General features: G+C 40.0%; 1 protein-coding gene across 1 annotated transcript; it reads right to left on the bottom strand.

The window, feature by feature from the left end:
* Positions 1-3,029: 3,029 nt before the first annotated feature.
* Positions 3,030-14,443, bottom strand: LOC131236742 (putative 12-oxophytodienoate reductase 11). The gene is made up of 5 exons (XM_058234140.1): positions 14,192-14,443; positions 13,634-13,774; positions 5,343-5,473; positions 4,001-4,162; positions 3,030-3,901 (listed from the first exon to the last, which is right to left on the bottom strand). Exons 1-5 carry the CDS (start codon positions 14,248-14,250, stop codon positions 3,270-3,272), a joined length of 1,125 nt encoding a protein of 374 aa, XP_058090123.1. The 5' UTR covers positions 14,251-14,443; the 3' UTR covers positions 3,030-3,269.
* Positions 14,444-14,657: the final 214 nt, after the last annotated feature.

Below are 14,657 nucleotides of genomic sequence, written 5' to 3'. Positions count from 1 at the left end.
CTCGGGTTGGGAATTCTCAACTAAAGCTCAGCTCAAGCGGGCTTGGCCAGGGCTTCTTCGGGCAGATATATGCTAATATTTTTGTAATTACATTACATTAGTATGTTATAATTTCAATACACATCTTATATTTTGTACCTATAATTTTATTTATTATATATGTGCTTATTTATCATAAAAAAATCTCATTTTTTCTAAACAAACAAACTAAAATATAGGACAATTACTCCTTTAAAAGCCGTATTGTGCATCAAACAATCCATTTGGAAGAGAGAAATTCAGCATGTCTTGTTAGCTCAAGTCATCAGAAATGACATGGACCACTGAAACCTGGGCATGTTGGGATTTCGTATGACTTCAATGTAGACAATTCACACTCAATTATAATTAACTTATAAGGAGCTTATATATCAATCGGGTTGGATTGGGTCGGGTAACTTGAGACCTTAACCCTGGCCCAACCCAAGTTTTATTGGGTCGGTGTTTGTACGGCTCAAGCTTGAGACCAAGCCCAATACGTCCTGCCAAAGCCCAACCAATGTGGGGTCAGTCAAGGGTCAGTCGGGTTGAACCTGCCCAACTTTCAGCCCCAGCAGATCTCATTATATTGGACGGTTTGGATATGAGAGAAATGCAACGTGTACACAGGAAGCAAGGTGCGGCTTCGGGGACGCGGATTGCGTCCTACCCCGCCAGGACGGCAATCCATCCGGGCAGGGCTCTGTGGGGCCACTGTGATGTAAGTGTTTTATCCACGCCATTCATTGCTTTTCTTCGATCATTTTAAGATGTTACATTTATTTCAAAGCAGATCCAAAGCTCCAGTGGACCACACCAAATGAAGCTTCAGTGATAATGACACCCACCGTTGAAACCTTTCTAATGGCCACTGTGATGTATTTTTACCATTCAACCTATTCATAAGGTCATGTAGACGTGGATGAAGTGAAAAAACAAATATTAGCTTGATCCAAAACTTCTCCAGCTCCCAAGAAGTTTTTAATGGTGAAAGTTCAATCCCCACTTTGTGGTCCACTTAAGATCTTTACCTGCCTCATTTTTTGGCTCATAGCTTGAAATGACCTTAGAAAAATGATGAACGGCGTGGATAAAACAGTTAAATCACGGTGAGCCCCACAGATCTCTGCCCGACGGATTAGGTAGGACGCAATCCACGGCCCGGCTTCGGTGGATGGGAGCGGATTAGCTGTTACCCGGGTAACAGCTTGGTGGGTGTTACCCTAACCGTGTGGGTCTCACCTTGATGCATTTTTTGTATATCCACACCGTCCATCTGTTTTTCGTTCTCATTTTAGAGGTAATCAGAAACATTAAGAAGATCCAATCTCAGGCGGACCATATCACTAGAATAAGTGATGAATGACTATTAAAAACTTTTTGTGAGCTACAAAAGTTTTGTATAAAACTGATATTTTTTTTTCCCTTCATCCAGATATTCTTGACATTATCAACGGGTGGGATTTCAAATAAACGTTACAAAAAACTTACGATGGGCCCTTCGGAATTTTTAATCGTGAGGCCCTCAATCACCACTGTTTCCTGTGGTGTGGTCCAATTGAGATTTATATCTGCATAATTATTTTCACCTCATCCTTAAATGGCCTGTAAAAACGGATGGACGGCGTGGATATACGAAAAATCATCAACGTGGGCCCCACAGTAAGGGTAACACCTAATTAGAGCGCGCGAGGTCCCTGACCGTGAGGCCGACCGTGACGTATGTGACTTATATCCACACCGTCCATCCGTTTTTAAAATTCATTTTAGGACATGATCCCAAAAACGAAGTAGATCCAAATCCCAGGTGGACCATAATACAGGAAAAAAGTAATAATCAACCATTAAAAACTTCTCGTGGGCCAAAAAAGTTTTGGATCACGCTGATACTTGTGCGGTCTCTATGTCCAGGTCTTTGTGATCTTCTCAACAGATTGAATTGCAAATAAACACTCAAGTGGCCCCATGAAGTTTTTAATGGTGGGGATCCAATCACAACAGTCTCCCGTTTTATGGTCAGCCTAAGATTTAGATCTACTACATTTTTGTATCATGTCCTAAAATGAGCTGTCAAAATAGATGGACGGTGTAGATGTAAGACACATACATCATAGTGGGCCCACAGTTAGGGATCCACCCAAACCACACCTCAGGAAGCTTCACATGTATCCTAGCCACGTTACACTGGCAATGCACTTTATCAAAACCCAGAGGAGAGAAGAATCACGCGAGGATTTGTTAAATCCGCCGGCGCCAGTAGACCTGCCGGACCCAGTAAATATTAGGGCTGAAAGTCGGGTGGGTCCGGTGGGGTTGGTGCTCAACCCTAGCCCAACCCAAGGTTTTTATACCTCAACCCTAACCCAAACTTGGGGTGGGAATTCTCAACCCAAGCCCAACTCAAGCGGGGCTCGATCGGGTTAGTCGGGTTAATCAGGTTGGTTGGATGGATGCATGCTAATATTTTCATTATTACATTAGTCTATTATATTTCAATACAAATCTTATTTTTTGTACCTGTGATTTTATAAATTATATACATGAGTATTTATAGTAAAGAACTTCATTTTTTCTAAACAAACAAGCTAAAATATAAAACTACTCCTTGAAAAGTCATGTTGTGTAGCATGCAATCTATTTGTGAGAGAAATTTAGCATATCCGGTTAGCTTGAGTCATCGGAAATGGCATGGACCAATAAGACTTGACAACACTAAAATTTCTTGTGCCTTCAACAAAGATGATCCACACTCAATTATAATTTTTAAGTAACTTATACATGCATGCCAATACATCCTGCCGGAGCCCAACCCAAGCCCGGCCCAAGTTTTATCAGGTTGGTATTTATATAGCCCAAGATCGAGACTAAACCCAATACATCCTGCCCCAGCCCAACCCAATGTCGGGTCACGGGTCGGTCAGGTTGAACCCGCCCAACTTTCAGCCCTAGTAAATTTGCATGCCAACGTAAGTGAAATGTACCACGATTATAAATTACTTTCCTCTACAGCATTTCACCATTATTATTTCATTTATTCACCATAAAATCATAATAATAATATTTTTACATTATTTTATATCATCACCCTCTACAAAATGTCCATTTTTTTTGTAGCTGTTAGCTCCATGGCTAAGATATTCATTCAAAGTGATGTTTAAGAGGTAAAAAAAAGCAACCGAAGGTGGATCCCACATGATGACAGGTCTAAATTAATGACCACTTCTAGTATAATCAATCTATATCAATCTATATCACCATGAGGTCAAGGGATCTGAACGCCCATCTGGTGTGGGTGTGTGGGGTTCCATAAAAGGGTAATCAGTGTAACCCACAACAGGGTCATGTGTATAGAAAGTAGCTCTATCATACTTACTTAAGGTTGCATTCACCTCAAATCTCTTGGGCAGGTCTGGGTTTGATATGAAATAGCGCCCATATGCTACTAAGTCTGCAGCCCCATCAGCTATAGCCTTGTTCCCATCTTCTCTAGTATAACCCCCAGAAACAATCCATGAGCCCTTAAAGGTCTTCCTCATGGGCCCCAAGCTATGTGGGGTCTCAAAAATATCTCCTTGGTCATCTATCCTAGGCTCGATAAAATGTGCGTAGGCGACGTGGTATTTATTTAGTGCTCTAGCCATATAGAGCCCAAGAGCTTCAGGGTCCGAGTCACGGCATTCCATGTACGATGAGAATGGGGAGAGCCTGATGCCTACTTTATCCGCTCCAATCTCACCAACAACTGCCTCCACAACCTCTAACGCGAACCGGCAACGGTTCTCTATTGTACCACCATATTCGTCGGTTCGATTGTTGACACCGTCCTTTAAGAACTGATCGATGAGATAGCCGTTAGCAGCATGGATTTCGACTCCATCGAAACCTGTATTGAATTAATAATCATGAATCTCTATGAGAAAAAAATGCTCATGTTTCTAGTAGATCTAATACAAGAAAAAACTTGATAGAGACAATGGGTTACCTGCTTCCATGGCATTCCTTGCAGCGAGTCGGAAATCATCTACTGATGTCGGAATTTCTTCTGTTGCTAGTGGCCGAGTGGGGTTGAATGTTAGGCCAGGATATAATTCTGCTGTCAAGGTCTTGTTAGAAGAGCTAATTGGAGGCTGACCATAAGGTAGATCTGCGAATCAGAATCGACCCAAGTTTAAGAATACTCACCATTGTTTTCGTCCTCTTTGATTTAGAAAGGTCTATTTCATGACTTGTAGGTTAAAATTAGACATGATTGTGCAAATATGAACAGTGCGAGGGCTGAATAGATCTTAACACATGTACCAAGTTGTGTTTTAAAAACAGGACTGGACAGGACAATTCAACCGTTTTGGACTGGAATCGGACACCAAAGTGGTCTAAGTGAACTAAGGTGATAATTTATAAAATAGGATTAGTTAGTTGAACTTATCTGCATTTTCAGGCTGAAACAGATTGGAACGGGTCTAACACCAACTGCAGTTGGACTGACCTGCCCACAGAAATGGGACTTAGGTGTGGTTTGGAACTAGGCTGTAGAATAGTGCTTATAGTTAGCAAATGACACTCAGGAAAAGAACAGCAGAGGAAATGTTCATGTTTAATTTGGTATTCCTTCTTAAAAATAGTTCAAAAAATTCAGTCAAATAAATTGAAATCACATAAAATTGAGAAATGAAAAGTTTATATGTTATATGATTTTGACTCAAAAAAGAAAAAAGGGGGTTCTTGTGTGAGTGTATTTATTGTATATAAATAAAGATCAAAGTAAAAACTCAACTAAAACAGTTAGAATTTCTAAGTGTGTGAATGATAATGCAGATGAATAATAAAAGAGTAAGTTGATACCATTCTTTTGTCTCTCTCAAATCCTTTCTTTCTAACTAATTCATTTATAAGTCAGTTCCCATCCCAACTAAATTTTCCTACCTTAGGTTCAGACTAAGGCTGGCAATGGGCCAGCCCTAGGCCAAGAAAAATCAATATTTTGAACACAGCTGGCCCGACCAGTTCAAAACGCTGGACCTGCCCAGTTGCAAGGCCTATCATTAACTGGGAAAAAAAAGAAGTTACAATTCAATGCAGAAAGTGAACTTTTTTAATGCATGTGGACCCAACAGGGTGACAATGCGGGTGGTCCTGAGTCGCGGCATAGAGAAAATGAGAACCAAGATAGCGATGCCTGACCCACCATAAGTGGGGCCCACCTTTCATCATTTAACCATGCTATCATCCATGCCGTTCAGGGCATCCTTCCATTCAATAGGAAAACAAAAGGACTCTATTGAGGTTTAAGTGGAAATTTTGAAAATAAAGAAAGAGGAAGATACTGGCATCATGGACCCTCCCAGCATGCCAAAGCTGGCAAAAGAAGACTCCCCCCTTTTCATGAACAGCATCCACAACAGTTCTCCATGCTCGCACTTGTTCACTCGTCCAAATGCCAGGGATGTTTGCAGACCTTCGCAGAGTAACACGATAAAAAATTGTGAGTCCAATTGTAGATGGAGCAAATATCTAAAAACACACTGATCAACCAATCCTAACCATCTAATTGATGGCTATAAAATGGATTGTTAAAAAGAAAAGAGTGGGTGACACCTTCTAAAATAGCCCTACTTTCTTTGCACTAAAACATGTGTCACCATCTTGTTTTGGACATGAATTGCCCGTGAACCAGGGTTACAGGAATCCCCTCTAACCCCTGACTTGGCCCAATGAGAATGTTTCACGCATGGGAGTCAAATAGTGTCTACATAACACTTTAGATATTTCCCTGCATAAAATGATGATTTTTCCCTAATCACTTTGGGCTCTCCATCTGACATGAGCATGCTTCACGTTTTCATTGGGTTACATTAGTGGTTATAGGGGCTGTAACTCCAGGGTCCATGCAATTTGCATCCTCATTTTTTTAAAATGGTAGAAAACCAACATAGGAATCCAGACCTACTTTTTATTTCCACCCAAACATGCAACTTAACTCTACCTGTTTATCACCATTTTGAAAATAGTGATGCCTTAGTCTCCTCATGGTGTCACTCATAAATAGTTATCCAAATGTGGGCACATTGTGAATAGATTGTATCTCTAAAATTAGATTGATCAAGAAATACTACCATCCAATTGTGGGCTATTAGGAAAGTTAAAAGCAGAACACTGAACTATCTGAATTCTAATGGGAAATTGGATGGTTACTTTCATTTTCTCAGCCTAGGTTTTAGGCTAGACTCTATAACAACTGGGTCAGAGATTTAGATGGTCTGCATTGTTGTACGGTACAACTATATCATGTGTACGGTTGAAGATCACCACCATTTTCAAAATTGTGCTGAACTATCATCTAAGTATAGCCCATCATTACCACCCATTTTTATTATTTTTGCTCTAAGTTCAACAAGCTCGAATGCAGATTCAGAAGGGGAAAAACATCTTTCCCAGCTGGTGTGTATACTATCCTGAAAGAAATGGTTCAGAAGAATTATAAATCTCATAAATTGCGAGCATGCTTGGAATATTATTCAAACTTTAAGGGTTCTTATTAAATATCAACAAATATATTTAGAAAAAGTCTAAAATGTCCGAAGTTTTAAGGAAGAAAGTGGTGAGTGCAAATTGTGTGCGAACAAATCTCCCACCACCCAATGATGATGAGAAGTAATCTTAACAAATGTTTGAAAATGGACCTTTGGGAATTGGCATTCTGAAACCTTATGCATTTTTTTTTAAAAGAGACTTCCGCGTTTGAAGTTGTCATGTTGTAGGCCTCTTTTAAGCCTTGTCCTTTTTCCTTTTTATGCTTTTATTATTTTATTTTATTTTTTAAATGACAAATTAGCAAGAGTGCTTCGAAGGTAACATATGGTTAAGCCATGTCTCCACAGATGGAGAAACATGTCCACATACAGAAAACTTACAGGAGAACATACAGATTGGTTACAGATTGATTATTTACTAGTCGGGTCCATTAATATGGTGGGATATTCATGTAGAACAAATCACTAACAACTTCTTGGAGCGGTAGGATAAAAAAAAGTCAGGCCAAAAAGGCCAATCTAGGACAAAATCTGCCTAATGCACACTATACTTTTGATGACCATAATTGTGCGACTGCCTATTGAAATCATGATTATTAGATATCATTAGAAAGCTATTGATGAGAAGTACGGTTAAGCCATGTCTCCACAGATGGAGAAACATGTCCACATACAGAAAACTTACAGGAGAACATACAGATTGGTTACAGATTGATTATTTACTAGTCGGGTCCATTAATATGGTGGGATATTCATGTAGAACAAATCACTAACAACTTCTTGGAGCGGTAGGATAAAAAAAAGTCAGGCCAAAAAGGCCAATCTAGGACAAAATCTGCCTAATGCACACTATACTTTTGATGACCATAATTGTGCGACTGCCTATTGAAATCATGATTATTAGATATCATTAGAAAGCTATTGATGAGAAGTACGGTTAAGCCATGTCTCCACAGATGGAGAAACATGTCCACATACAGAAAACTTACAGGAGAACATACAGATTGGTTACAGATTGATTATTTACTAGTCAGGTCCATTCATATGGTGGGATATTCATGTAGAACAAATCACTAACAACTTCATGGAGCGGTAGGATCAAAAGAAGTCAGGCCAAAATGGCCAATCTAGGACAAAATCTGCCTGATGCGCACTATACTTTTGATGACCATAATTGTGCGACTACCTATTGAAATCATGATTATTAGATATCATTAGAAAGCTATTGATGAGAAGTATATTTTAGCTAATTTACAAAATCCATTAGCCCCAAACAATTTTGTCAAAAAAAAGGTCATCTTAGGGGGTCAATTTTCAATTTGACCTTAAACTTCACTACTTTTAGTAATTTTGAATTTGCTATTTCTAGGTTTTGAAGTTAGACACTTTTACTATTTTTAGTAAGTTTACTATTCGGGTCAAATTAGGATATATAAGTCCTATCAATTGTGTTGTAAATAACAATTTTATTTTTATTATCAATCTTATTCTGATTTGAGATTTTTTTTCCCCCTGTGGGTCAAGGCTATCATAGAGAAAGAAAACGGTGATCTTCTCCTTCCCTTTCCTCCACATTTCTACTACGTAAGATATAGTATGGACTGCTTTCGTATCAAAGATCACACCTATCAAACATTCATATCCATCTTATTTGTGGCCTTCAGGATGTTAGAAATACACATGTTGGAATATTGTCATAAGATATAAGTAGAGAGTGTGGTCATTCAATCTAAGGTAGGTTATTTTCAATTAACCAAACCATTGATCTAACGACACACCCAACTGATGGTGGCTACCTTTATAAAAAAAAAAGCATGATTGAAAGAATCAAAACTTTTGATTGATGGCTCAAAAAACAACTATTAAGAAGAAGGTTCGCATCCAAAAGGAAACAGTTAAATAATCAAAGGATTGTAATGTTCTGATCGAGTGTTTCTTTGGATAGCCCCCTACATCGTAATGTCCATCATACGAATATTTAGGATCATTGAAACATGACTCCAGATCCAAATACTATGCCTGCATCCTCTAACAATATGATGCAGGACGTGAATTTAAATATGATATGCAAGATTTCAGGCTTAGATCACACTAATTCAGAAACAATCACACAAATTCCACATCCCACATGAAAATCCAAACATTCAATTAAAGGGGAATCTATGCGGGTCCAAGCCGACACAGGCTAGGACTGGACCAATAAAAATTATAAACCAAATGATGTCAAAGGGAAATAAAATCAACTACTCATGCATAAAAATCAGTCCCTAATCCAAGGAGATTCCCTAATTTCAATTCAAGGAACCCTAAGGTGATAAAAAGGGGCAAATCAATTAGGGATCATGTAATCTAGGGTTAGGATTCATGAAAAACGGCTATGAGAGGATAAAAACCTGAGCCAAAAGATGATCCCGCGTGTGGACAGCAACAATGGCCCAGACGGACGTGCGTGTGATCCCGGCCGCACGTGTGTGGGGCCCACTATTTAGAAAAAGGCCACCTTGGCCCTGGTCGGCCAGGGATGGACTCCAAAACTCCCAAATCTCAGCTCGATCCGATGTACGGTTTGTGCGTGGTGCTCCGCCGAAGTTTCAGCTCGCCTGCGGGCCGAAATCTGGAAACCTGCTGTAATGAAGAAATCTGATGCAACAAAAAGACAAATTTGAAGTACGAATGGTGAGGGAAGATGAAAAAAAAGATGAGGGAAGATGGGGGTGAATTGGGATCGATGTGGCTTCGCACCATAGTAGTTAGCCCTTCGAAAAGGAAGGGCTTCGCACCCACTTTTGAATTCTTCCACAACTCACGAAGAGAACAGAAAAATAAAGCAGGAATTTTTTTATTAACTTCAGTGAATGAAAAGAACTACAAGGGGTGCCTATTTATAGGAAAACCCTATACCCCAAAACTCACACCATATGCGCAATCTATTACTTGGCGATGAAGTAAACTAAAATAAAAACCAAATAAAGAAATCTAAAGCGTTCACGATGTTCTAAATAATAACAATAAGCAAAACCTAAAATATGAAATCAATCCGACTAGCGGGCCATGATCATGAGATCCCATGATGGGCTTTTCTTGATTATCGGGACCATTTTTTTGAACAAAAACTCCGTCTTCTAGCATGGGGGCCCTCCCTGGACATCGTCATCGATCCAGATCGATGGTGGGGCCCTCTTTCGTGTGTACATGCGTAGGGGGTGGTGTGCGTGAGCGTGATGTCCCCATCAATTCTCCCCGGCTGCGAAGATTTCACCACTGGTGAAATAAAACTCTTGAACCGCTTCAAGATGTCAGGATCAAGTCTCTGAAGCTCCTCCTCAGTGAGCCACATGCTATCTGAAGCTAGGCGTAACTTCCATTTAACCAAGTACTTCTGAAACCTGCCGTCCGACATTGAAACTATCTGATGGTCCAAGATATTCTTTATTTCCTCTCTTGGTGTGTGAAGGTTAGGTATGGGAGGGAGAGGTTGAGAAAAAATGTCAGGAAGAATAGGTATGGGAGGTAGAGGCTGGGAAAATGGGTCAAGACGGGTAGATATGGAACGTAGAGGTTGGGAAAATTGATCGGGAATGGTAGGTATGGGAGGTAGAGGCTGGGAAGAAAGGTCAAGAAGAGTGGGTATGGGAGATAGAAGTTGAGAAAATGGGTCGGAAAGGGTAGGTATGGGATGTAGAGGCTGAGAAAATGGGTTGAGAGGGGTAGGTATGGGAGGTAGAGGCTGAGAAAATGGGTCGGAATGAGGCCATGGTTCAAGGGATAAATATGGGGAATCAGGATGGGTGGGTGAAGGGTCGGACAAAGTATCAGTGGTCTTCTGAAAAGTAATTAGATCATCCACATCGAATGTAAAATTAATTCTTATGGAAGGTGGAAGATCTATCTCATACACATTGAGACCGTTTCGTTTTATAATTTTGAAGGGTCTAGCGTTACGCGCGTGTAACTTACGAACAGCCCTTGGAGCGTACCGCTCGGGGTTGATGCGGACCATCACGGAGTCTCCAATATTGAATACTTTGAAACGTTTATGCTGGTCTGCAGAAAATGTACAATGTTCATTACTAGTCATGATCTTCTGCCTGATTTCTTGATGCCATGAATGAATGTGATGCGCAAAAGAATCTGTAGACTCTGACAACCTATGGGACAGTGACATAGGGACAAGATCAATAGGGTTCCTAGGTTTATAACCAGTAACAACTTCACGAGGACTTAGACCTGTGGACCTATCGATGGAACTATTCAACGCAAACTCGGATGTAGGTATTACGGTGTCCCATGTTCTGGTATGCTCTATATCCCTCCTAGGGGGAGACTCATCCAGTAGATCATCGGGAAAGATATCACGTAACTCATCCATTACCGGAATGGCCTCAGTGGGTAACTCTACACTAGCCGTTGGTGCACTCTCTCCAGCCACAAGGCCGCACATGTTGTACCCCTCAAAATAGTGGTCTTGATGTCTCTCATGGGGTGGGTGCACGGGTGCACACCCATAATTGATTCCTTGACCAACTTCATTCATTGGTCTATCCCCCAGGCCACCTGCTTGAGATTGGACATCTACCCCAATAGTGGGGTTTGTCCTAGCGATGGTCTTTAATCGGGTAATGCGTTCATCAAGCTGTTCACAGCATTGGTCCATTTCCAAGCGCTTAATCATAGACTCCAACGTCTGAGATATCTTGTTTAGTGACTCTTGCAATTGTTCCATGTTTAGTGTAGGGTGCCAACCAAAATTCAACAATATAGTTGTCAAAATATAAGATTTCTTTATTTATTTATTATTATTAGTTTCTAAAAAAAAAGCAACCTAGTTTCTAAAAAATGAAAAAGGAAAGTTTCTAAGAAAAACAAATTAGGAAGGTTTCTTTAAAAATAAAAATAAAAAATAAAAAAATAAAAAACCAAATTAGGAAAGTTTCTAAAAAACAAAAAGAAATTAGGAAAATTTATAAAGAAAAGCAACCCAGTTTCTAAAAACAAAAAAGGAAAGTTTCTACAAAAAACAACCTAGTTTCTAAAAAAAGAAAAAGGAAAGTTTCTAAAAATAAAAATTAAGTTAGTTTCTAAAAAGAAAAAGGAAAGGAAATTAGTTTCTAAAAACAGATTAAGAAAGTTTCTAAAAAAAAAAAAAAACTGAAAAGGAAAGTTTCTAAACCTAGAAATAGAAAGCTAAGTTAATTTCTAAAATGATTCAAGTAAGGGTATAACAAAAAATTTCAGCAACTTATGTTAGGGTTTATAGGCCTCTAAACAACCATATATGATGAGAATTGATGCGTAATGGACAAAAACAACCAAACCCTAAACATGTAATGAATTCCCCTATAAGAACCCTAGGCTCTGATACCAAATTTGATGCAGGACGTGAATTTAAATATGATATGCAAGATTTCAGGCTTAGATCACACCAATTCAGAAACAATCACACAAATTCCACATCCCACATGAAAACCAAACATTCAATTAAAGGGGAATCTATGCGGGTCCAAGCCGGCACAGGCTAGGACTGGACCAATAAAAATTATAAACCAAACGATGTCAAAGGGAAATAAAATCAACTACTCATGCATAAAAATCAGTCCTTAATCCAAGGGATTCCCTAATTTCAATTCAAGGAACCCTAAGGTGATAAAAATGGGCATATCAATTAGGGATCATGTAATTTAGGGTTAGGATTCATGAAAAACGGCTATGAGAGGATAAAAGAGGATAAAAACCTGAGCCAAAAGATGATCCCGCGTGTGGACAGCAACAATGGCCCAGACGGACGTGCATGTGATCCCAACCGCACGTGTGTGGGGCCCACTATTCAGAAAAATGTCACCTTGGCCCTGGTCAGCCAGGGATGGACTCCAAAACTCCCAAATCTCAGCTCGATCCGATGTACGGTTTGTGCGTGGTGCTCCGCCGAAGTTTCAGCTCGCCTGCGGGCCGAAATCTGGAAACCTGCTGTAATGAAGAAATCTGATGCAACAAAAGGACAAATTTGAAGTACAAATGGTGAGGGAAGATGAAAAAAAGATGATGAAAGATGGGGGTGAATTGGGATCGATGTGGCTTCGCACCACGGTAGTTAGCCCTTCGAAAAGGGAGGGCTTCGCACCCACTTTTGAATTCTTCCACAACTCACGAAGAGAGCAGAAAAATAAAGCAGGAATTTTTTTATTAACTTCAATGAATAAAAAGAACTACAAGGGGTGTCTATTTATAGGAAAACCCTATACCCCAAAACTCGCACCATATGTGCAATCTATTACTTGGCGATGAAGTAAACTAAAATAAAAACCAAACAAAGAAATCTAAAGCATTCACGATGTTCTAAATAATAACAATAAGCAAAACCTAAAATATGAAATCAATCCGACTAGCGGGCCATGATCATGAGATCCCATGATGGGCTTTTCTTGATTATCGGGACCATTTTTTTGAACAAAAACTCTGTCTTCTAGTATGGGGGCCCTCCCTGGACATCGTCATCGATCCAGATCGACGGTGGGGCCCTCCTTCGTGTGTACATGCGTAGGGGGCGGTGTGCGTGCGCGTGATGTCCCCATCACAATAGGTATAATCGTATTGCTATGCCTGCATCTCTTCAATCTACTCCGATTCAAAACTGTGCTTTCATATTTCTAACAATAGGCAAAACCATGTTCACTTCAACAATAGTATAATTTGGATCGTCTTAAACTCAAAACCATGCTCTTTCTATGGTGGCCCCCAGGGATTACACTTATCCTGACAACTGTCTTTTAGTGGGGGGAGATATTTTGCCCACCAACCGTCGGTGCTCATAATGTAAATTGAAGTTTAGCTCTTTTCTTCACGCAATAGAAAATGAAACATTGCAGTGATATTCAAAAAAGAATCATCAAATCCTTGAAATTACCCTAAAATAAGAAATGTTTAGGCCCTGTTTGGTAGACACCTAAAAAAAAAGTTCATCTCATTTTAGTTAACAGCAATTACGTATTGAAGATAAGATGAACTCATTTTTAGGCATCTACCAAACAGAACCTTAGAGAAAAGATGCATTTGATTATATGAAAGGATCTAAATAGGATATGGCATACCCAGCACCAGTGTTGGAAACTGATGTAGCTTCAGATATGAGAAGCCCTCCCTCTGAGGCTCTTTGGGAGTAATACAAGACTACATGTTGCTGAGGGACATGATCATATGATCTTGATCTGGACATTGGTGCTAATACAACCCTGTAGAGAGAGAGAGAGAGAGAGAGAGAGAGAGAGAGAGAGAGTTCTTTAGATAAAATGAGATCAGTAGAATATCCCATCCGGAAAAGAGTTGGACCATTCCATGATGATCACTTAATATGAGAATCAGGCCGATCCGCTTATCAATCTGGACACAACTTCGAGATCAAAATACAACCAATGGTGTGAAACACGGTACCGGTGTGTCCCACCCAAGAATGAATCGGCATGATTTTCGGAACAAGTGATTATCATGGTGAGGCCAACCTATTGCATAGATTGGATATTCTACATGTGTGACGCGTTGGCAGGAAAAGGCGGCTGTATCAGAACTATGATACAGCCTCTGTATCCGAACATTTCTCTTTTCCAGTTGAAGAAGATGAAAAAAACGAAAATAGAAAATTGAAGTAGTACCTGTGAGAGAGTTGAAATCTTCCCAATTTGTAAGAAGAAAGTAATGGCATTTCACCCATCTCTGCTTCTCCCCTCCTTTGTTTTCTGCCACTAATGGACCATTTTATAAGTGGAATGCCTCAGCCGTTGTATCATGTGGGTCCCACGTTTGGTGATTTAGGCCTACCTTTTATTTGGGGTGCCCAGAAAATGTTCCAGATTAGAAGATCCTGACCGACCACTGGATTATTAAGACCCACATCGTCGTAGACTACCAAAAACAATCAAACCTACCGTTGAGATGTGGAGGGGTGGGTGAAGGAAAGCTCAGGAAATCAAAATTCAGAAATTAGGCCTGTTTGGCCCGGCAGATTGGATAGGATTGGAAGGGATTGGAAGATAGATCCCGGGATTGGCCAGGCGTGCCAAACAGACACGGGATCCTGATCCTGGGATATATCAACCCCATGGATCTTAAGACAATCCA

This window comes from Magnolia sinica, chromosome 2, assembly GCF_029962835.1.
Source record: "Magnolia sinica isolate HGM2019 chromosome 2, MsV1, whole genome shotgun sequence".
In the NCBI taxonomy this organism is placed as follows: Eukaryota; Viridiplantae; Streptophyta; class Magnoliopsida; order Magnoliales; family Magnoliaceae; genus Magnolia; species Magnolia sinica.
Note: the sequence above shows the minus strand (reverse complement) of the source record. Positions and strands in the feature narration are given on the sequence as shown.